This window comes from Staurois parvus, unplaced genomic scaffold (genome assembly GCF_062004578.1).
Source record: "Staurois parvus isolate SC_StPar_1 unplaced genomic scaffold, SC_StPar_1.0 ptg001489l, whole genome shotgun sequence".
Lineage (NCBI taxonomy): Eukaryota > Metazoa > Chordata > Amphibia > Anura > Ranidae > Staurois > Staurois parvus.
The window spans coordinates 1,066,823-1,093,199 of record NW_028319285.1 but is presented as its reverse complement, the minus strand read 5'-3'; the positions used below and the strand labels follow the sequence as shown (position 1 = coordinate 1,093,199).

Below are 26,377 nucleotides of genomic sequence, written 5' to 3'. Positions count from 1 at the left end.
TATTCATAGGTTTGTAGAAGTTAGGATGAAGGTCTTTTTCTTAGCTCTGTTCATGTTATAACATTTTTGCTGTGAAGAAGAGGCATGTGATCTCCGCTGAGTCAGATTCAGTTTTGAGAACTGCAAAAGTAAACCGATCATCTGTGATAATATCTTGTAGGCAGAGAAACTGCCCAATAATCTTACAAACACCTCTGGAAGAGCATGACATTGTGAATGGATTCATGGAATTTATTTACCAAAAACATTATATACAGCCTTATTCTACATAATTAAAAAAGTAATCTTTATTTCATGATGGAATAACCTTTGGATGGTAATATATTTTCCTCAAAAAGCATTTTATTAAAAAAAAATCCAATTTAAATAAAAAAAATCAGATTTTTATTATTTTTTTTTAAAAAAATCATTGATTTTTATCCACCCTGCTCAGTACAGACTACTCTCCCCCCAGTATACACATCCTCAGTAAAGATCTCCACCCCCCTTCCCAGTACAGATACACCCCAGTGCAGACCTTCTCAGTACAGACACCTCCCAATACAGACACTCCACTACAGACCCCTTCAATACGGAGTACTCCCCCCGCCAGTACATACACCTCCAGTACAGATCTCTCCCCCAATACTGACACCCCCAGTGCAGACCTTCTCGGTACAGCCCCCCTTCCCCCCAATACTGACACCTCCCAGTACAAACATCCCCACTACAGACCCCTCAGTACAGACTACCCCCCTCCGCCAGTACATACACCCCAGTACAGTTCTCCCGCCCCCCCCCCAGTACAGACACCCCCAGTGCAGACATTCTCAGTACAGCAACCCTTCCACCAATACAGACATATACCAGTACAAACACCCCCATTACAGACCCCCTCAGTACAGACTACTCTCCCCCCCAGTACAGACGTCCTCAGAAAAAAGATCTCCTCCCCCCTTCCCAGTACAGTCACCCCCAGTGCAGACCTTCTCAGACCAGACCCTGCCCCCAATACAGACACCTCCCAGTACAAACACCCCCACTACAGACCCCCCAGTACAGACTACTCCCCCCCCCCCCCCAATTACAGGCAACCCCAGTACAGATCTCCCCCCCCCCCCAGTACAGACACCTCCTGTGCAGACCTTCTCAGAACAGACTCTCCCCCCCAATAAAAATACCTCCCAGTACAGACACCCCCCGTACAGACCCCCTCAGTACAGACTACTCCCCCCACCAATTTCAGACACCCCCAGTGCATATCTCCTCCTCCCAGTACAGACACGCCCAGTGCAGACCTTCTCAGAACAGACCCTCTCCCCAATACAGACACCTCCCAGTACAGACACCCCCACTACAGACCACCTTAGTACAGACTACTGCCCCCCAATTACAGGCATGCCTAGTACAGATCTCTACTCCCCCCATTCCCTAATACAGACACCCCCAGTGCAGACCTTCTCAGACCAGACCCTGCCCTCAATACAGACACCTCCCAGTACAAACACCCCCACTACAAACCCCCCCAGTACAGACTACTCCCCCCCCAATTACAGGCACCCCCGTACAGATCCCCCCCCCAGTACAGACACCTCCTGTGCAGACCTTCTCAGAACAGACCCTCCCCCCAATACAAATACATCCCAGTACAGACCCCCTCAGTGCAGACTACATCCCCCACCAATTTCAGATACCCCCAGTGCAGATCTCCTCCTCCCAGTACAGACACCCCCAGTGCAGATCTCCTCCTCCCAGTACAGACACCCCCAGTGCAGATCTCTCCCTCCCAGTACAGACACGCCCAGTGCAGACCTTCTCAGAACAGACCCTCCCATTACAGACACCCCCACTACAGACCACCTTAGTACAGTCTACTTCCCCCCAATTAAAGGCATGCCTAGTACAGATCTCCCCCCCTTCCCCCATTCCCTAAGTACAGAGACCCCCAGTGCAGACCTTCTCAGACCAGACCCTGTCCCCAATACAGACACCTCCCAGTACAAACACCCCCATTACAGACCCCCCCAGTACAGACTACTCCCCCCCAATTACAGGCACCCCCAGTACAAATCCCCCCCCCCCCCAGTACAGACACCCCTAGTGCAGACCTTCTCAGAACAGATCCTCCCCCAATACAGACACCTCCCAATACAAACACCTCCACTACAGACCCGCCCAGTACAGTCTACTCCCCACCAATTTCAAACACCACCAGTACAGATCTCCTCCTCCCCCCAGTACAGACACACGCAGACCTTGTACAGACCTGGGAAATCAGCACAGGGGTGGAGTCAACCCCTCATAATGAGCACAGCAGGTGTACAGACCTGGAAACTCAGCATAGGGATGGTGGGAACCCCTCATAATGGGCACAGCAGGTGTACAGACCCCATAACCCAGCACAGGGATGGTGGAAACCCCTCATAATGGGCACAGCGGGTGTACACACCTGGGAACTTAGCACAGGCAAGGTGGGAACCCCTCATAATGGGCACAGCAGGTGTACAGACCTGGGAACCAAGCACGGGGATGGTGGGAACCCCTCATAATGGGCACACAGGTCTCCCCAAAAAGGTCTTTGAGAAATAGAGGAAACTGTCAGATGGTTTACCTCTCCAGCACCTACCAAACACTGAAATATTAGATTGGGATGGACTGACCCTTTAAGTAGAGAGGAGGTAAAGGTGGTAGAGTCTGGCCAGCACCAATACAGCTGATCTCTCAGTCACTTCCCGATCAGGACACACAGCTCTGGGTCAACAGGAAAGAATTAAAATAGTTAGGATTTGCTGAATAATAATATCCAACCTATTAATGTCAGCTGGTCCCTAAAAGCGGCTCGGATCATTTCTGTCTGCTGGGAGAAGCGTGACATGCGAGCTCGCTGAGCCACACACATTGCTCCGGAAGAAGGTGCTCATGAATGGAAGCTGAGACGAGGCAGGGACTTCACAAGAACTGGGTGTCCATCCAGGACTGCCAGCTCTGCACTTCTGGGGCACAGACACCGGCTATTGCACCTTCTGATTTATAGAGGTCGGGATCATACGTTCAGAGGATTTATTATACTTTCCAGCAAACGTTGCAGAGGATGAATATGAGCCATGAATGTGGGGGGGCAAATGTGCGGGGAGAGTATGGATGGTAATGCCAAAAAGTGCTGATCGCCATGGGAATAAGTGGAAAATTCCCCAATTTGTCTAGTCCAAAGGGGCACATTTTGTAAAAATCATTTTCCCTTTAAATGCTGGAAATGTTAAATATACCTGATTATAGTTTTAGCTGCAGAGAATTCTGATCTAGTGGCTAACGAAACCAAAATAATGCAGCGCTACCCTAATAATAAAATAATACAATATGGCAAAAACAAACAAAGTGACATAAATATATATATGTGACAAAAAAATCAGTGGATTGATCCTCTCCGGGGATCTCAATATAAAGTGACATAAATATATATACGTGCCAATAAATCAGTGGATTGATCCTCTCTGGGATATCAATATAAAGTGACATAAATATATATACGTGCCAATAAATCAGTGGATTGATCCTCTCTGGGGATATCAATATAAAGTGACATAAAATATATATATGTGACAATAAATCAGTGGATTGATCCTCTCTGGGATCTCAATATAAAGTGACATAAAATATATATATGTGTCAATAAATCAGTGGATTGATCCTCTCTGGGGATCTCAATATAAAGTGACATAAAATATATATACGTGACAATAAATCAGTGGATTGATCCTCTCTGGGGATCTCAATATAAAGTGACATAAAATATATATACGTGCCAATAAATCAGTGGATTGATCCTGTCTGGGGATCTCAATATAAAGTGACATTAAAATATATATACGTGTCAATAAATCAGTGGATTGATCCTCTCTGGGGATCTCAATATAAAGCGACATAAAATCTATATATACGTGTCAATAAATCAGTGGATTGATCCTGTCTGGGGATCTCAATATAAAGTGACATAAAATATATATACGTGCCAAGAAATCAGTGGATTGATCCTCTCTAGGATCTCAATATAAAGTGACATAAAATATATATACGTGCCAATAAATCAGTGGATTGATCCTGTCTGGGGATCTCAATATAAAGTGACATAAAATATATATACGTGCCAATAAATCAGTGGATTGATCCTCTCTGGGGATCTCAATATAAAGTGACATAAATATATATACGTGACAATAAATCAGTGGATTGATCCTCTCTGGGAATCTCAATATAAAGTGACATAAAATATATATACGTGCCAATAAATCAGTGGATTGATCCTCTCTGGGATCTCAATATAAAGTGACATAAAATATATATATGTGACAATAAATCAGTGGATTGATCCTCTCTGGGATCTCAATATAAAGTGACATAAAATATATATATGTGTCAATAAATCAGTGGATTGATCCTCTCTGGGGATCTCAATATAAAGTGACATAAAATATATATACGTGACAATAAATCAGTGGATTGATCCTCTCTGGGGATCTCAATATAAAGTGACATTAAAATATATATACGTGTCAATAAATCAGTGGATTGATCCTCTCTGGGGATCTCAATATAAAGTGACAAATATATATACGTGTCAATAAATCAGTGGATTGATCCTCTCTGGGGATCTCAATATAAAGTGACATAAAATATATATACGTGCCAAGAAATCAGTGGATTGATCCTCTCTAGGATCTCAATATAAAGTGACATAAAATATATATACGTGCCAATAAATCAGTGGATTGATCCTGTCTGGGGATCTCAATATAAAGTGACATAAAATATATATACGTGACAATAAATCAGTGGATTGATCCTCTCTGGGAATCTCAATATAAAGTGACATAAAATATATATATGTGTCAATAAATCAGTGGATTGATCCTCTCTGGGGATCTCAATATAAAGTGACATAAAATATATATACGTGACAATAAATCAGTGGATTGATCCTCTCTGGGGATCTCAATATAAAGTGACATAAAATATATATACGTGCCAATAAATCAGTGGATTGATCCTCTCTGGGGATCTCAATATAAAGTGACATTAAAATATATATACGTGTCAATAAATCAGTGGATTGATCCTCTCTGGGGATCTCAATATAAAGTGACAAATATATATACGTGTCAATAAATCAGTGGATTGATCCTCTCTGGGGATCTCAATATAAAGTGACATAAAATATATATACGTGCCAAGAAATCAGTGGATTGATCCTCTCTAGGATCTCAATATAAAGTGACATAAAATATATATACGTGCCAATAAATCAGTGGATTGATCCTGTCTGGGGATCTCAATATAAAGTGACATAAAATATATATACGTGACAATAAATCAGTGGATTGATCCTCTCTGGGAATCTCAATATAAAGTGACATAAAATATATATATGTGTCAATAAATCAGTGGATTGATCCTCTCTGGGGATCTCAATATAAAGTGACATAAAATATATATACGTGACAATAAATCAGTGGATTGATCCTCTCTGGGGATCTCAATATAAAGTGACATAAAATATATATACGTGCCAATAAATCAGTGGATTGATCCTCTCTGGGGATCTCAATATAAAGTGACATTAAAATATATATACGTGTCAATAAATCAGTGGATTGATCCTCTCTGGGGATCTCAATATAAAGTGACATAAAATATATATATGTGCCAATAAATCAGTGGATTGATCCTGTCTGGGGATCTCAATATAAAGTGACATAAAATATATATACGTGTCAATAAATCAGTGGATTGATCCTCTCTGGGAATCTCAATATAAAGTGACATAAAATATATATACGTGCCAATAAATCAGTGGATTGATCCTCTCTGGGATCTCAATAAAAAGTGACATAAAATATATATACGTGCCAATAAATCAGTGGATTGATCCTCTCTGGGATCTCAATATAAAGTGATGTAAATATATATACGTGCCAATAAATCAGTGGATTGATCCTGTCTGGGGATCTCAATATAAAGTGACGTAAATATATATACGTGCCAATAAATCAGTGGATCGATCCTCTCCGGGGATCTCAATATAAAGTGACATAAAATATATATACGTGCCAATAAATCAGTGGATCGATCCTCTCCGGGGATCTCAATATAAAGTGACATAAAATATATATACGTGCCAATAAATCAGTGGATTGATCCTCTCTGGGATCTCAAGTGAAAAAGTGATCACACCTGGTATAAAAAAAAACAGGAACCAATACCCCCACTATCCAAAATAGGATCATACACAAAATAAAATAAAACACAAATAAGCGTGAATCCCTAAATAGGGATCAATAAATTAATGCAAATGATGGTGAAAAGCTTTTCAAAAGACCTCATGCTAAAGGTGTACTTGCATGGGAACTCATTGGGTGCAGCAAGATGGCATCCGCGCCGGAAGTACGTCACCACGCTCACGTCCTACGTATTACGTCACGCCATCACATGACTTTTTCAAGGTGCCTTGAATCCCACATTTAGGGATCCATTTTATGTCACTATTTACTTTTTGGTTTAATTTAGCCATTATTTGTCACGATCTGCGTAATATTGTTGATCCCTGTTAGGGGTTCACGTTCTCATTTTCACCATCATTTGCATGAATTTATTGATCCCTATTTAGGGATTCACGCTTATTTGTGTTTTATTTCATTTTGTGTATGATCCTATTTTGGACAGTGGGGGTATTGGTTCCTGGTTTTTTATACCAGGTGTGATCACTTTTTCACTTGAGATCCCAGAGAGGATCAATCCACTGATTTATTGGCACGTATATATATTTATGTCACTTTATATTGAGATCCCAGAGAGGATCAATCCACTGATTTATTGGCATATATATATATATTTACATCACTTTATATTGAGATCCCAGAGAGGATCAATCCACTGATTTCTTGTCGTATATATATTTACGTCACTTTATATTGAGATCCCAGACAGGATCAATCCACTGATTTATTGACACGTATATATATTTTATGTCACTTTATATTGAGATCCCCAGACAGGATCAATCCACTGATTTATTGGCACGTATATATATTTTATGTCACTTTATATTGAGATCCCAGAGAGGATCAATCCACTGATTTTTTTGTCACATATATATATTTATCACTTTGTTTGTTTTTGCCATATTGTATTATTTTATTATTAGGGTAGCGCTGCATCATTTTGGTTTTGTTATTTTTTATTTCCACATGGTATATGGTTAGGTGCTAGCAGCTCCCACTCACCTAATTTATCACGTAATAGTAGCGCAGGAGATCTTCATTAGTTTTGCTGATCTAGTGGCTGTTGGCATTTAGGCTGTCTGCTAAAACAATTCAAAATCCTTCAAGCAGATATAGAAGACACAAATGAACGAACTAATGATTAAATATATTTCTTTTACCACTTCTCGCCCCTAGGACATACCCATACATCCTCGGGAACAAGTGGTGCAGCTGCAGCCATGGTCCTAGTATCGATTATTACAGCCTGTAGGCAGGTGTAGTTAGCTACTTTGCCACTAGGTGGCTCAATAGCAAAATAGTGTCTGGTACAGCAGGTAGTGACACCAGGTGTTAGGACCCTTTGAGGCTTAGTTCACGCCTATGCAGGTTTGCGTTTGATCCGTTTCTGCGGTGCGTTTTGTGTTGCGTTTTGCATTTTGATGTGTTTTTGCGACATTTTTTATGCGTTTTGTGTTTTTTTTGTTGCGCAAACGCAAGTGCAAAAACGCAACTCATGCTTTTCTGCAGCGTTTCCATTGAAGTCTACAGAACCAAAAATGCAACTTTTTGCATTAAAAAAAGTCCTGGAGCCTGGGTCACACTGATGCGGTGTGGAATTTGTACCGGTTTCTGTGCGATTGCCGCACCGAATTATGATCGAATCCCATTCATACAAAGCACTGCAGGCGTGTATTGTAAGTTAATGACACCCCGAAACACAAACACCCATGCAATCCGATTCTAGTGCGGACTAAAAAAGGGTCCTGCACTTTTTTGTTGCCGATGTGGTGCGGTTTGAGCCATACAAAATATACTGCTCAAATCGCACCGCAGAGAGATCGCATGTGATTAGCACAGGCATGCGATGTGCCACACTGCATCAGTGTGAACCCAGGCTGAACCTTTCCAAAAAACACACCAGATGAAAACGTGGAGATGTGAATGGGTCCCATAGGAAACCATGTTTAATGGACTGTAGTGCGTTTCTGCAAAACGCGGCTGAAAACGCTTAGGTGTGAACCTGGGGTTACAGTGGATTGCAAAAGGCTGATATCAAGTCAAATTCAGGTATTTACATTACCTGGATTGCAAGATTCGGATACCAAGTCAAATTCTAGTACTTTGCTTTTAAAATATATACTATTATTATTATTACTATTATTTTATTATTATTGTTATATTATTATTATTATTACTATTAATATTATTATTGTTATATTATTATTATTATTATTATTATTACTATTAATATTATTATTGTTATATTATTATTATTATTATTACTATTAATATTATTATTGTTGTTATATTATTATTATTACTATTAATATTATTATTATTGTTGTTATATTATTATTATTAATAATAATAATGTTGTTGTTATTATATTATTATTGTTATAATACGAATAATAAGAATTATTATTATTATTATTAATGTTGTTATTATATTATTATTATTATTCAGCTCTGCTTAAAAAAAAAAATAATTTCAACTTTTTTTTTTTCTTTCATATAACCACTATAATCCATCGAGTAACTATAACTCTCACTGTCTTTCAGGTACTTTGAGTTCTATGAAGGTCCTTTAGATTTCAATTCTACGAAGTGCCTGGAGCTGAGACAGGACATCATGAATGTGAAGGTTCTCTCTATGTGAGTTGGCCATCATGCTGACTTTCCTGTTTCCTCTTAACTTGCTTTGGGTTTGTCTATTAATTAATAAACAATCATTAAAATCACTGATGCCAATCTATGGCCAAGATTTGTAACCCCAAAACCTCCCTCCGCTCTCTAGAAAACCCCTTTTTTTATGAATGTTGACCCTATCTACAGAAAACCCTCAACATCTGATGACATCATCGCCCTCCTTTTTAAGTGGAACTAAATTCCCACATGGAAGAAAAATATATTTTAAATATATGTTAAAAATATTCTTCCCAAATATACTGACATATATTTGAAATACTACAATTTTGGCCGTATTCAATATATATATATATATTGTATGTTGAAATGCTTTTTTTTATTTATTACAAAATATATGTAAAATATTTTAAAAAATAAGTTTTCAAATATACTGTATGTCTTTAAAACTACATTTAATCTACATTTTTGGAATGGATTTACAAATATATGTAAAAATATATGTTAAAATGACTTTTCTATATGTTAAAAAAAATCTTAAGAATATATTTTAAAAATACATATGTTTAAAAATGTTTTTCATATATTTTGGAATATATAAAAAATGCATTTCAACACACAGTGTATATATGTATTAATATAAATATATATATATATATATATATATATATATATAGATATAGATATAGATAGATATAGATAGATATAGAAATATATTGAATACGGCCACAATTGTAGTGTTTCAAATATATGTCAATATATTTGGGAAGAATATTTTTAAAATATATTTAAAATATATTCTTCTTCCATGTGGCTTGTATCTGAGCACCACAAACCAAAAATGCTTTTAATCCATTTTTAATATTCAAAAGCAAAATCCCCCATCCATCCATATCTCCATACTTTATTTTTTTAAGAACCCTCTCTTTCAAAGCATTTCTAGCCACAGCCATCTTGAGTAAGGACCGGTTATTCATGTAGCATTTACTTCCAGGAATCCACCTACCCATAGCTCAGGCACGAGGTTGTGCTTAGCTGAGAAAGCCCCTGTACCCAAAGAAAGAAAAAGAATGCCAATGAAGACTCCTGGGATGTACAACAGTATTTTGACCTAGGCCAGAAACCAGGATACAACTGAAGAAATGTAAAAAAAAGTTAAAAACTAGTAAATATAATATACCTTCCTATCTATTTACGAATGTTAGCAGCATATGGATTAAAAATAGTTATTTGAAAGAGATTAGTCTGAAATGGTGCATCACATAGACACACCCTTCTTTTCTGCCTCCGGAACCCTTTTGCTGCCAGGTCTGTATGTTGTATGGACATGACAACGGGGGAGGGGTTTTACGTCTAAAACCGGCAGGCAGACTCCTGTGGAAACAATCATTTCCACAACCCCTTGTACTGGTGACCCCCCCCCCCCCCCGCTTGCTCACTTCCACCATTTATCCAGCCCCGCTTGCCCATCTGCAGGCCCGTGGATCACCATGGCGGGTGGAGGGGAGAGCAGACGAACCTTTTTTTCTGTGACCTAGAAGGTGACGTGTATGACATGGGTATTGACAGACTCGGGGACACCCAGCTGCCGCTGGGAGGTCCTTCTTGGCCCTATACCATTTGAGCCTACTAATATGTGTGAATTATTGCTGCCATGATAGTCCTTGACTGGCTTTCAAAGTCTTTGTTATGCCGTCCTTGCTTATATGTAAGCCTATTTTCATTACACGTCATTGCTAGTCTCTGCGTTGGCAATCCTACTGCTTGTTTATTACATATCAAAACCCCAAAAAAATTATTTAAAGTGTTACTAAACCCTGGACCCTGCATTCACTATATCCGGTCTCCCCGGACCCTGCATTCACTATATCCGGTCTCCCCGGACCCTGCATTCACTATATCCGGTCTCCCCGGACCCTGCATTCACTATATCCGGTCTCCCCGGACCCTGCATTCACTATATCTGGTCTCCCCGGACCCTGCATTCACTATATCCGCTCTCCCCGGACCCTGCATTCACTATATCCGCTCTCCCCGGTCCCTGCATTCACTATATCTGGTCTCCCCGGACCCTGCATTCATTATATCCAGTCTCCCCGGACCCTGCATTCATATATCCGCTCTCCCCGGACCCCTGCATTCACTATATCTGGTCTCCCCAGACCCTGCATTCACTATATCCGGTCTCCCCGGACCCTGCATTCACTATATCTGGTCTCCCCAGACCCTGCATTCACTATATCCGGTCTCCCTAGATATAGGATAACATGCCGGGGATGGACACATAGGATAACATGCCGGGGATGGACACATAGGATAACATGCTGGGGATGGACACATAGGATAACATGCCGGGGATGGACACATAGGATAACATGCCGGGGATGGACACATAGGAGAACATGCCGGGGATGGACACATAGGAGAACATGCCGGGGATGGACACATAGGAGAACATGCCGGGGATGGACACATAGGAGAACATGCCGGGGATGGACACATAGGAGAACATGCCGGGGATGGACACATAGGAGAACATGCCGGGGATGGACACATGGGAGAACATGCCGGGGATGGACACATGGGAGAACATGCCGGGGATGGACACATGGGAGAACATGCCGGGGATGGACACATGGGATAACATGCCGGGGATGGACACATGGGATAACATGCCGGGGATGGACACATGGGATAACATGCCGGGGATGGACACATAGGATAACATGCCGGGGATGGACACATAGGATAACACGCCGGGGATGGACACATAGGATAACACGCCGGGGATGGACACATAGGAGAACACGCCGGGGATGGACACATAGGAGAACACGCCGGGGATGGACACATAGGATAACACGCCGGGGATGGACACATGGGATAACACGCCGGGGATGGACACACGGGATAACATGCCGGGGATGGACACATAGGATAACACGCCGGGGATGGACACATAGGATAACATGCCGGGGATGGACACATAGGATAACATGCCGGGGATGGACACATAGGATAACATGCTGGGGGGTTACTGGCTGTAGAAAAAAACATCAAAAGCCAAAAACAGCCGCTGTAAAAACGTCCCGTGTGCATGAGGGCTAACAAAACAAAGCTGCAATAAGCACAAAACATAGCAAAAACGCACATGTAAACACATTTCAACATTGGAAAGCACAATACAAAAATCAAACTGCACAGGTGTGAACCAAACCTAAAAGTAAAATGCAAAGTTTTTGCTACAATAATTCCATGGAGAAGCTGCTGAAACGCGTGTAGTGCATTTTTGCTGCGTTTTGCATTTTTATTTTGCTTGGCAACAAAAAAATTTCCGCTTTGACCAAAAAAACCCCAAAAACCTGAAAAAATGCAAAACACGGTAAAAATGCCCATGCAAAAACGCACAGCGATAAGTGCTGCAAAACGGACAAAAAGCACAATACATTAGTTTGAACAAGGCCTCAGGGACATTTCTAAATGCAAAATGGTGCATCTTTGGGTTCAATAGACTTTAATGGACACACTGCAGAAAAGCAGAAAGAGTGCGTTTTTGACGCATTCTTGACGCATTTTGTGTTTTGCAGTGTTTATCTTGCCCAACAACAAATTGGGTAAAAAAAGGCATAACAAAACACATCAAAAACGTGTGAAAAACCTGTGTGCAAGAACGCACCGCGAAAAGCACTGCAGAAACGGATCAAAATCAAACTGCACAGGTGTGAAGGTATTCCCGAGTGTAGCTCGGGGTAAAGTTTCAGCACCACAAGCGGTAACCCCGAGCCACACTCGGGAATACACTGCAGCGCTGCTCCGGGATCTCTTCTTCACTTACCTTGTCCTGCGCTCCCGCGATGTCCCCCCTGCAGTGTCCCCGGCAATGTCCTCCGGCGGATGCCGGCATCTGTCTTCCGGGTTCCGTTCCCTGCGACGTCGGGACGTACGGGGGACGGAACCGGCGGGAAATTTAAAAATGTTAAAAAGTGACATTCACTAAATACACTAAAATCACACAGTATAACATTCCTGTATCAAACCATTTCACATACATTTTGTCCCGAGTGCTTTGTCCGGCGCCCTGCCTGCATTATTACTGTTCTTTCTGCCTGGAAACTGAGAAACGTCCATGGCGTCCAAAAAGCGTCCCTTTAGGTCAAAAGCGGTTTTCGACCGGCTAGAGAACAGCGATAGTAAATCAGAACCACTTGCAGAATTGAGTGATAATGATTCGTGGGGGAAATTCCTCATCAGACACTGAAAATGATTCTGCGACTTTGCTCAGTGATGTGCGAACTTGGCGCTCTATTTCAAATTTCAGTGTTTTTGGTTTGATTATATTATTGAATTAAATTTATTATTATTATATTATTATTTTTTATGATTATTTATTAAATTATAATTTATGATTTCGTGTTTCAAATTTTATCATACCCGGGATGTTTACTAGACTCTTGTTTGGACAGATTTCAGTGAGTTATTCCTACAAATTACAGCCTACAATAAAAAAAACAACATATTTCCATGCAAAAAAATGTACCACTTTGAGCACAGAAATATGGACATAATCAGACCGCTAATGAAGTTAATGGACAAACTGCAGAAACGCAGAAAGAGTGATTTTTTGATGCATTTTTGATGCATTTTGTATTTTGTAGTTTTTTTATTCTGCCCAACAACAAATTGGGTAAAAAAAAGCACAAAAGACGCAAAACACATCAAAAACGTGTGAAAAACGCGTGTGCAAAAAGCATTGCAGAAATGGACCAAAATCAAACTGCACAGGTGTGATCCAAGTCTTAAAGGAAACTAGGACTACTTTAAAATGATTGTTTGCAGATATAACAACCCCTCCCCCCCCCCCCATTTAATTTCAAGTTACGGCAAATGGCAATATTTCATATTTATTAAAAAGAAATGAAAAAAGAAATAAAAAAAAAACACAAAAAAATGGAAAAACGCCATAAAAATGCGCATGCGAAAACGCACAGCAAAAAGTGCTGCAAAACAGACCAAAAGCACAACACATTGGTTTGAACAAGGAATCAGGGACTTTTTTAAATGCAAAATGGTGCATTTTTGGGTTCAATAGACTTTAATGAACACTGCAGAAAAGTAGAAAGAGAGTGCATTTTTGATGCATTTTTTACGCATTTTGTGTTTTGCAGCTTTTATTCTGCCCAACAACAAATTGGGTAAAAAAACCCATAAAAAACGCAAAACACATCAAAAAGTGTGTGCAAAAACGCACCGCAAAAAGCACTGCAGAAACGGATCAAAATCAAACTGCACAGGTATGAACCAAACCTAAAAGCAAAAAGCAAAGTTTTTGCTACAATAGTTCCATGGAGAAGCTGCTGAAACGCGTGTAGTGCATTTTTGCCGCATTTTGCATTTTTATTCTGCTCAGCAACAAAAAAATTTCCACTTTGACCAAAAAAGCTAAAAAATGGAAAAACGCTGTAAAAATGCGCATGCGAAAACGCACAGCGAAAAGTGTTGCAAAACGGACCAAAAGCACAACACATTGGTTTGAACAAGGACTCAGGGACTTTTTTAAATGCAAATGAGTTTTTGGGTTCAATAGACTTTAATGGGCACACTGCAGAAAAGCAGAAAGAGTGCGTTTTTGATGCATTTTTGACGTATTTTGTGTTTTGCAGTTTTTATTCAGCCCAACAACAAATTCGGCAAAAATAGAGCATAACAGACGCAAAACACATCAAAAACGTGCGAAAAACGCACCGCAAATAGCACTGCAGAAACAGACCAAAATCAAACTGCACAGGTGTGAACCAAGTCTTAAAGGAAAAGAGGACTGCTTTCAAATGACTGTTTGCAGATATAACAACCCCCCCCCCCATTTAATTTCAAGTTACATAAAATGGCAATATTTCATATTTATTCGTATTTATTAAAAGGAAATTAAAAAAGAAATGAACAATTTTTAGTTGCCAGCACCTTAAAATGATGCACAAATCAGTATAAATTCCCTGTAACGTGGTAAGATTTTCTTTTGATTGCCCGCCCCCCCCGTACACAATTATCCATTATTCTTTCATCCGCGAAGCCAAAGCCCCCAGAACGCAGGAGGAAAACGTCACTCCATTATTCCTGTGTTCCTCTTACCACATAGCATGGCCGGAATGTTTCGAAACAGCTGTGCCAAGATTATCGCAGTTTGGCTGCCACTTAAGGCACTTAATAGCGGTGCTGACTCATCTCTGTTCCTTTTGAAAGCTCAACAATGTATAATTAAATAAAGAATTGCCCCTATTTTTAACATCCTGCTTTTGAAACGAGACTGCTCTTAGAGGGATTATGCAGGACCATGTAAAAAAAAAAAAAAAAAAACACCCTTTGGGAGCTTCTTAAAGGGACAATCCATGCAGAAGTGATATACATACCTTAGTTGGATGAGTCAGCCACTGGCTTCTGTTGAACCTTGGAGCTCTCAGTGGTGAAATCCCTCCCTCTTCTTCTGGTTCTGAGGTTGTCTAGTGTGACATTTTGGTGTTCCCGCCCACCTTAGAGTGTGGCGGCAGAGTGGGGCACCTTACCAAGGTAGGTGCACCACCTGGGAGATCTCTCTACCAAAGTCCAGCTCTCTGGGAAAAATTGAGGGACCAACTTTAGGTGGGGTGTCCCTTCAAAACTAACATGATGGCTAGAGATATGTGTTTCACTCATTAGTGTCTAAAATACAACACTTTTTAATTCCAGAAATGATCCCATCCCAGTCCTTCAGCATTCTTTCCTAAACCCCGCCCCTGCACCTATTTTTTTTCTTTAATCCTTACATACATAACTTATTTCCAGTTATTTTCTGGCTGGTCCAGTGATGTCACAAGGGGGCACTCTTTACCTCTCTTGGGGGATCAGGAACAGTGCCCCCTTGTCCTCTGTGATAACATTAGGGTGAATAACTCTACACTGAGTTCACTGTATGATGTATTATACATGGAGATCATATCCCCCCTTATGTATTATACGGGAGATCATATCCCCCCTTATGTATTATACATGGTGATCATATCCCCCTTATGTATTATACATGGAGATCATATCCCTCCTTATGTATTATACATGGAGATCATATCCCCCCTTATGTATTATACATGGAGATCATATCCCCCCTTATGTATTATACATGGAGATCATATCCCCCCTTATGTATTATACATGGAGATCATATCCCTCCTTATGTATTATACATGGAGATCATATCCCCCCTTATGTATTATACATGGAGATCATATCCCCCCTTATGTATTATACATGGAGATCATATCCCCTCTTATGTATTATACATGGTGATCATATCCCCCCCTTATGTATTATACATGGAGATCATATCCCCCTTATATATTATACATGGAGATCATATCCTCCCTTATGTATTATACATGGAGATCATATCCCCCCTTATGTATTATACATGGAGATCATATCCCCCTTATGTATTATACATGGAGATCATATCCCCCCTTATGTATTATACATGGAGATCATTTCCCCCCTTATGTATTATACATGGAGATCATATCCCCCCTTATGTATTATACATGGTGATCATATCCCCCCTTATGTATTATACATGGAGATCATATCCCCCCTTATGTATTATACATGGAGATCATATCCCCCCTTATGTATTATACATGGAGATCATATCCCCCCTTATGTATTATACATGGAGATCATATCCCCCCCTTATGTATTATACATGGAGATCATATCCCCCCTTATGTATTATACATGGAGATCATATCCCCCATATGTATTATACATGGAGATCATATCCCCCCTTATGTATTATACATTGAGATCATATCCCCCTTATGTTTTATACATGGAGATCATATCCCCCCCTTATGTATTATACATGGAGATCATATCCCCCCTTATGTATTATACATGGAGATCATATCCCCCCCTTATGTATTATACATGGAGATCATATCCCCCCTTATGTATTATACGTGGAGATCATATCCCCCCTTATGTATTATACGTGGAGATCATATCCCCCCTTATGTATTATACATGGAGATCATATCCATCCCTTATGTATTATACATGGAGATCATATCCCCCCTTATGTATTATACGTGGAGATCATATCCCCCTTATGTATTATACGTGGAGATCAAATCCCCCCTTATGTATTGTACATGGAGATCAAATCCCCCCTTATGTATTATACATGGAGATCATATCCCCCTTATGTATTATACATGGAGATCATATCCTCCTTATGTATTATACATGGTGATCATATCCCCCCTTATGTATTATACATGGAGATCATATCCCCCTTATGTATTATATATGGTGATCATATCCCCCCTTATGTATTATACATGGAGATCATATCCATCCCTTATGTATTATACATGGAGATCATATCCTCCTTATGTATTATACATGGTGATCATATCCCCCCTTATGTATTATATATGGTGATCATATCCCCCCTTATGTATTATACATGGAGATCATATCCCCCCTTATGTATTATACATGGAGATCATATCCCCCTTATGTATTATACATGGAGATCATATCCCCCCTTATATATTATACATGGAGATCATATCCCCCCTTATGTATTATACATGGAGATCATATCCCCCTTATGTATTATACATGGAGATCATATCCTCCTTATGTATTATACATGGTGATCATATCCCCCCTTATGTATTATACATGGTGATCATATCCCCCCTTATGTATTATACATGGAGATCATATCCCCCCTTATGTATTATACATGGAGATCATATCCCCCCTTATGTATTATACATGGAGATCATATCCCCCCTTATGTATTATACATGGAGATCATATCCCCTCCTTATGTATTATACATGCAGATCATATCCCCCCTTAATCTCCTCTTCTCAAGTAAGAATAAATTCAGTTCCTCTAATCTTTCCTCATAGCTGATCTCCTCCATGCCTCGTATCAGTTTGGTTGCCCTTCTCTGTACTTCCTCCAGTTCCCCAATGTTCTTTTGGTGAATTGGTGCCCAAAACTGAACTGCATATTGCAGATGAGGTGTTACTAATGATTTGTAGCGGGGGAATGATATCTCTCTCTTGAGAGTCGGTGTGGAATTTGGGGCAGGCTGGTAGGAGCCCCACTGCATTACTTTGCCCAGGGGCCCATGATGCTACTAAGAGGGCCCTGCCTTCAGTGGCACGCCACACTGGGGCTTTTGTCAGATTGTATGTAAGTAAGAACCTGATTGCTATTCTGACATGTGTGGATTTTCTCTTTACCGCAGGGTGAAAGAGACAGAGCTCTTTGAAAGATGGAAGAGCCTTCAGATCTGCAAGTGGGAGATGAATGTGACCGAAGCCAACAATTTCAAGTAAGTCCGGTATGCTCCAGCCATCGTGGGGGAAATTAAAAATCTCAGTTTGAGTGGAGTCTGGCCATTCGCTTGTCTGTGGGACGGTCAAAAGTGCCACATGTGTACCACCATCAGCATTGGAAAGTATCCGTGTGGACCTCCCTGGGTAAGGAAAAATATGGTCAAAAGGTGTGTGGGCATCTGACCATCCCATCTTTGTGACCTTGATGGACATCCTATTGCTAAAAGTTAAAAATCACATTTAAAAAAAAAATCTAAAAACAAACCTGGAATCTCTGCATGGCACTACTGCTTATTGGGTCAGGGTCACATATACTGTAACCAATTATTGTGACTGCCAGCCTTTGAAAATAATTTCATCAAACTAATTTGTGTTGACACAAATGTGACTTGATCCTTTATTAACCCATTTGCGCCCCGATGTCATTGATACCTAGATGTGGAGGCCACATTTTTTCATAGCTTAACAATAACTGATTTACCTACCTAAATTATTTTTATACATAAACTTTTAAGGGCATATAAAGTTTTTATTTAGTAAACTCTTTTCACAGAAAAAAAAAAAATGCTTTGTTTTACTTAAAGGCTAACAAATGCTCAAAAATGTAAAAAAATAAGAATATATTTAAAAAAATATATATATTTTTAAAATATATTCTTCAGATTTTTTGTAACATATCAAAAAGTCATTGTAACATAGATTTGTAAATGCATTCCAGAAATGTAGATTTGTATTTTTAAAGACATGCAGTATTTTAAAAAATATTGTTTATATATATATATATATATATATATATATATGTATATTATTATTATACAGGATTTATATGGCGCCAACAGTTTGCTCAGCGCTTTACAATATAAGGGAGACAGTACAATTACAATACTTTCAGTACAGAAGGAATAGGAGGGCCCGACTCCTGGAGTTTACAATCTAAAGGAAGGGGGAGGTGATACAAAAGGTGATAACTGCGGGGGATGATCTGGAGGAGGTGATTCAAGTACAGTTCTTAGGTGGAGGTGGGGCAGGCTTCCCTGAATAAGTGAGTTTTCAAAGATCGCATATATATATATATATATATATATATATCTTAGTGGTTAGCACTTCTGCCTTGCAGTAATTGGGTCATGGGTTCGATTCCCAACCATGGCGCCTCCTGCATGGAGTTTGCATGTTCTCCCTGTGTTCACGTGAGTTTCCTCCCACACTCCAACAACATGCTGGTATGTTAATTGGCTCGTGTCTAAGTTGTCCTAGTTTCATCCCTGGCCATGTGGGATCTCCTGCATGGTAGGGGTTGAGGAAAGACCTGGCAACCTACCCTGTAAAATAATTGCTAAGAGAATTCATGGAAAAAGTCACTTACAAGTGATGTTCCATGCAATTTCCAAGGGTCAGATACAAAAAAATGGATATATATATATATATATATATATATATATATTGAATATGGAGAAATTTGTAGTTTGTCAATATATTTGGGAAGAATATTCTTAAAATATATTTCAAATATATTTTTCTTTCATGTGGGTATAAAGTGAAGTACACAAAAAAATGCACTGGGTGTACACATGGTCCTCCGTTGAATAGCAAGAACTTTGGTGACAGACTCCTGAAGGGGACTGGGATACTCATGATCCACCAGGGTGAAACGAGGTGGACCCCCTATTCATCAGGCGACCTGCTGAGGCAAGGTCTACCCAAAGACTAGGTGGGGCTTCCCTGCAGGAAGACACCTTTGCAGGAGGAAGAACCTGACCATAAGTCCACATGCCTTCCCCCACTAGATGTTCAGGACATACACCCTATTAATCAGAGGTGAGTAAAGTGCATACATCTTTTGCAAAGAAGTGCTTTTGGGGGGGGGGGGTCAAAGTGCAGGACAATGGCTGGCCCTTTGGGGCCTCCAGCCTTAGCCAAAAGGCTCAGCCCCGAAGATAAGTGTGGAAAAAAAGTTTGCTGAAACTGCCGAGACCATGGTGCCACACTAAAAACATGATGGGTTACCCCAAAGCCAGTTATTCAGGAACCCCTTGACTGCCGCTCCAGGGGCATGAGCACCGAGGGCTTTTTCCAAAAGTCAACGAAAGCGCCATCTTGTTGCTGCGCACAGGATGGAAGTATATATTTATTAAAACATTTCTTAAGACATTTAGGATTTTTCCTGCAGAGATGTAACGTGCTGTTTTGTGTTTTGCACTAGAAATGCACTCTCCAGATGTTGCAATGCGCCTTCTATCCTTTTCACCACCCAGAAGAACACGCCACTTGGGACAAAACTGCGATATGAAGTTGACACCAGCGGTATATTTCAGATCAGCCCTGAAATCTTCAATATCTTCCCCAAGGTATCTTAGAATGTCCGTTGTGTCAGACTGCACACGGTAATATTTACTGTCTGTGATCTATTAAGGAAGAACTCCAGGCTCGTGTGCCGTTGGGTCTATCATGATGCTTGTTGTGTCTTATTTTACATAGGATATGCCTTATTCTCGCTCCCAATTTAAGAAGTGTGCTGTGGTGGGCAATGGAGGAATATTGAAAAAAAGCAAATGTGGAAAAGAAATAGACAGTGCAGATTTTGTCTACAGGTAATTTATATTCAAATCATTCCCATCTTTGACTGGCGTCCAGTGTGGGGTGTGTACATCCTAAGCATCAAGAATTATATTCATGGTCTTTTATACACTGCTCAAAAAAAATTAAAGGAACAGTTTTTCAGAGTCTAGCATCAAGTCAGTGAAACTCCTGGGATATTGATCTGGTCAGTTAAGTAGCAGAGGGGGTTGTTAATTTTATTAACACCAAATCAGCTGAAATTGATTAACAACAGGTGCACTAGATGGGCAACAATGAGACGACCCCAAAAACAAAAATGGTTTTACAGGAGGAGGCCACTGACATTTTTGCCCTACTCATCTTTTCTGACTGTTTTTCACTAGTTTTGCATTTGGCTAGGGTCAGTGTCACTACTGGTAGCATGAGGTGATACCTGGACCCTACAGAGGTTGTACAGGCAGTCAAACTCCTCCAGGATGGCACATCAACACATCCCATTGCCAGATGGCTTGCTGTGCCTCCCATCACAGTCTCAAGAGCATGGAGGAGATTCCAGGAGACAGGCAGTTACTCTAGGAGAGCTGGACAGGGCCGTAGAAGGTCCTTAACCCATCAGTAGGACCGGTATCTGCCACTTTGTGCAAGGAGCAACAGGATGAGCGCTGCCAGAGCCCTACAAAATGACCTCCAGCAGGCCAGTGGTGTGGATGTCTCTGACCAAACAATCAGAAACTTCATGACTTCATGAGGGTGGCCTGAAGGCTCGACTTCTTCTAATGCTCACTGCCCAGCACCATAGAGCTTGATTGGCATTTGTCATTGAACACCAGAATTGGCAGGTCCACCACTGGTGCCCTCTGCTTTTCACAGATGAGAGCAAGTTCACCCTGAGCACATGTCACAGACGTAAAAGGGCCTGGAGAAGCCGCGGAGAACGTTCTGCTGCCTGTAACATTGTTCAGCATGACCGTTTTGGTGGTGGGTCAGTGATGGTCTGGGGAGGTATATCCATGGAGGGACGCACAGACCTCTACAGGCTAGACAATGGCACCCTGACTGCCATTAGGTATCAGGATGAAATCCTTGGACCCATTGTCAGACCCTACGCTGATGCTGTGGGTCCTGGGTTCCTCCTGGTGCACGACAATACCCAGCCTCATGTAGCGACAGTATGCAGGCAGTTTTTGGAGGATGAAGGAATTGATACCATTGAATGGCCCCCACGGTCGCCTGACCTAAATCCAATACAACATTTCTGAGATGTCATGTTTCAGTCCATCCAGCTCAGACTGTCCAGGAGCTCAGTGATGCCCTGGTCCAGGTCTGGGAGGAAATCCCCGAGGGCACCATCCGTCATTTCATTAGGAGCATGCCCCAATGTTGTCAGTCATGCATACAAGCACGTGGGGGCCATACAAACTACTGAGGACCATTCTGAGTTGCTGCAATGACATTTCAGCAAAATGGACTCGCCTTCTGCATCATTTTTTCACTTTGATTTTTGGGGTGTCTTTGAATTCAGTCCTCTGTAGTTCGATCACTTTCATTTCCATCAACCGATGGGGCATCCTTAAGTTACACATTACCCCGTTCATATCAGTATAGATACCCATCAGGAGATTTTTTTCCCATTGAGTTTCCCTTAGTCAAGATGGTGGCGCCAGCACCTGACAGCAGACTGAAGAATCAGCTTGGGGTGAGGAAACCGCTGGACAGGTAAGTGTCCTACTATTAAAAGTCAGCAGCCACAGTATTTGTAGCTGCTGACTTCATTTTCTTTTTTTGGGAGGTGACGGGGGCCGGAACTCAGCTTTAAGCAGGGAGGTCTGTGTAATTGTAGAGACAAAGCAACTGTCCTGATGACATAAATTTGTAAGAGCATGCTTTTGAAAAACATGAAAGTCGTATATACAGTAAGGTATATTGGTTGAACTGGATGAACTTGTGTCTTTTTTTTTCAACCAGACTAACTATGTATAGAAAGGACTTTAGAAGAAAACTAAATAGTTACTCAAAATATATGCTGCTGATATTACACTATATTCTCCTTTTATTGTAGATTTTTATTTTTATACTGGACAACAAAATGAGTATCTTTAGGCATCACAATACCGACTGCCTTAGAGCATCCACATCAGCGTTTCTCAACCAGGGTGCCCAGGCACCCCGGGGTGCCTTGAGGTTTCTTCAGGGGGGCCCTGGCAAAATTTCTAAAAATTGCCAAAAACTCGTATACAAACCAGCAAGTGAATCAAGCCTTCCTTTTATCTACACAAAGCCCACAGGTTTTCATTGCTCTCCATTACGACCTTCTATCCGCCGGCATCCTGACAACCAATGACATCATCAGTTGATAAGGAGGATGTCAGCTGCCTGCACAGCATCCTAGTTTGACCCTCCCCTGCCCCTCTCCATCAGTGCTGGGGTCACATTAGTTCAGTGATGGAAATAAACTGCGGGAGAAGAGAAACATTGGAATACTAGTCAGTACCAGTGTGCAAAAGCGTATTTGCTTTGGAAGAATAAATCACCTCTAATGTTGGGTGTCCTACATGTGTGGATTTTGCTGCGTTATATAAACTATTAGAATAGTTTTTCACATTTTAGAATGGGGTGCCTCGGGACTGTCCATAATATTAAAGGGTGCCTTGACTGAAAAAAATTTGAGAAACACTGATCTACACATTGGGTACACATTTTATTTATTTATTTCAGGCACTTATATAGCGCTGTTAATTTACGCAGCACTTTACATCTGATCATTGAGCCCTGGTTTGCACTGATGCAGTGCGGAATTTGCAGCATTTTCAGTGCGAATTCCACACCGTATCAGAATTGCACCCCGTTCATGCGAACCGCTGCGGGTGTGTATGTTAAGTGAACAACACCCTGAAATCGGTCCGCGAAATGCAGTGTGATGTGCGATGGTGGCCATATTTTATTTATTACAGGTACTTATATTGCGCCATCAATTTACACAGTGCTTTACATATATATTGTACATTCACATCAGTCCCTAACCCTCAAGGGGCGTACAATCTAAGGTCCCTAACTCACATTCATACATACACATACTAGGGACAATTTAGACAGGAGCCAATTAACCTTCCAGCATGTCTTTGGAGTGTGGGAGGAAACTGGAGTACCCGGAGGAAACCCACGCAGGCACAGGGAGAACATGCAAACTCCAGGCAGGAGGTGCCGTGGCTGGGATTTGAACCAACGACCCGAGTACTGCCAGGCGGAAGTGCTAACCATTTAGTAAACATTTCAACATTCATTTAGTAGTCGATGAAAGTTGACAGTATTAACTCTTTCATACTTGCACAGGCGGTAGTGGAACTGAATGTCCCTCACACTTGAAATTGGCAGAACCTTCTATAATCCAAAATTCTAAAATGACCTGTGTGTTCATTTTTGTGATTTAAGGTGCAATTTACCTCCCATCTCTGAAAAATATGTGGCGGATGTCGGGATGAAGACAGATGTGGTGACAATCAACCCGAGCATTATAACAGAAAGGTCAGAAATTTTCATGCATTTATTTACTATGGGTATTTATATAGCTGCGCCAATTTATGCAGAGCTTTTACATATTGTGCCATCACATCAATCCGTGGCTTCAAGGAGCTTACAATCTAAGGTCCCTATCCCACATGGATACATACACGTGTAACGCTACCCTCTTGCTGCTTGTATTTTTGCCCAGGTTTCTCCCATTCTTCGTCCCATAGCTAGGCACTAGGTATTTTGCACAGCCAGGTACACACACACTTCTGCTCGTTGTCTTCAGTATAGGGGATGTTTGTTTTTGGAGTTTATTGTAGAACTGGGGATAGGGATAGGGAATTCAGTAGGATACTCCAAAATTAGAACTATTCACACTGAGGACATCTAGATGATCTCTTAGTTGAGCACTTTTGAAGTCCTGGCTGAAAGCAGATAGCAGACTTCTCTTTAAATTGTAGCAGCAAGTGGTTTATAAGTGAGCAAAGTCCCATTTTGCAGTAGTAGTAGTTACAGGGCTGAGCTCCTCAGGTGTAAGCCAGTTAAGCAGACTGCGTCAGCCTGAAGGTAACGTAGCTGAGGAAAGTCCTTTGCAGTAGCAACAATTGGACAAGCTCTTTAGAACACTAGACAGCGTTCCCTTTCCTTTTCAGACATAAGCTGACTATCAAGCACCAGGGGGGTAGCAAGCACAGAGAGCCCCCAAATTCCTCAAGGTCTGTATTCATAAGGCCCAAGGACAGAATGGTTGCCTCTTTCCAGCGAAACCCTCCAGTGGTACCAGACAGAGCTTTGGCAGACAGCTACCCTCAGTCAGCATGCTGTAGAACCAGGGTCACTCTCTCTAACTTCAGGCCCTCATGTCGACCACCTGAGGCCTGCATGGCATCTGGTACCAGGCAAGGCAAGCCTGCCTCAAGCCTGGTTTGGTTCAATCCTCTCCCAGGAAAGACATTGAACCTATGTGCTCACAGAACATAAATACCACTTCCAGCATGTTATTCTTTTGCCTAGCCCAGGGGTAGGCAACCTGTGGCTTTCCAGCTGTTGCAGGACTACAAGTTCCATCATGCCTCTGCAATTCATAGCTGTAACTGTCAGTTTTGTAATGTTGCAATGCCTCATGGGAAATGTAGTTCCACAACAGCTAGAGAGCCACAGGTTGCCTACCCCTGGCCTAGCCCCTACCTATGTTCTGGAAGGCTGTTAAGCAGAGAAACACAGCTATGCTTAAACTAACTATACAAATCCTGGTACCTACCTAGGAGGGTGCTACACATGCGCACACATATTTGGGCCAAATTTGAATGGAGCCAATTAACCTACCAACATATCTTTGGGGAGTAGGCGGAAACCCATATGAGAAATGGAGAAGATGCAAACTCCATGCATATAGTGTCTTAATTGGGACCCCTGTTCTGTGAAGCAGCAGTGCTAATCGTGCTGCGTCATTGTGCATGTGAAACTTGAACAGGCAAAGGAACCATGTATAAAACCATCAATGGTGGGTAATAACTTCATAAGGTTTCATTGGTGAAAAAATAATGCTTGTAATTATGGTCTGTAGTTGTAGGAGATTTATAAATGGATATAGATGGAAATAATTGGTATATTTGCCATTTTTGAAACCCTTTGGTCAACCTGATTGACCCAGATGTTCCTCCTGATCTATTCTCCCTTGGCACCATTTGGATTTCCCCATCCCTAAAGACTCTAACCAGGAAGCTCACAATATTATTGGTGTAGCTCCCTGCCCTAGGCTAGATAATTCAAAATTTTTTACTCTGTTGTACCCTGTTAAGTAGCAATCCACTTTCTAGGTCTTGTCAGGTCTATCCCTATGCCTGGTTTTTGATTGCTCCTGTCTGCCTCTGGAAGAAGCTTCCAGAAATAGAGTGAGAGGATCAATCTTTGGGCTATGAATATTGAACTGACTTTAGCCAATCCCTGGGAGGAGATGCCCAGAAGTAGACTGAGGAGGAGATAAGTGTTTGGGAAGGCTTGTTCAGAGCTCTCTCTATCCTGGATCTCTGGCTTGGGAGGCAGCTGT

At 41.1% G+C, this 26,377-nt stretch overlaps 1 protein-coding gene across 2 annotated transcripts in view; it reads left to right on the top strand.

Annotated features, from left to right (window-relative positions):
- The window catches only part of ST8SIA5 (ST8 alpha-N-acetyl-neuraminide alpha-2,8-sialyltransferase 5), a 120,067-nt gene that overhangs the window by 74,558 nt on the left and 19,132 nt on the right, over positions 1-26,377 (top strand). For both annotated transcript variants that reach the window (XM_089662529.1, XM_089662528.1), the window contains 5 exons: positions 8,798-8,890; positions 18,171-18,257; positions 20,465-20,609; positions 20,740-20,852; positions 24,250-24,342. In XM_089662529.1, coding sequence (XP_089518655.1) covers positions 8,798-8,890; positions 18,171-18,257; positions 20,465-20,609; positions 20,740-20,852; positions 24,250-24,342 — 531 coding nt within the window. The remainder of the gene's footprint in view (positions 1-8,797; positions 8,891-18,170; positions 18,258-20,464; positions 20,610-20,739; positions 20,853-24,249; positions 24,343-26,377) is intronic.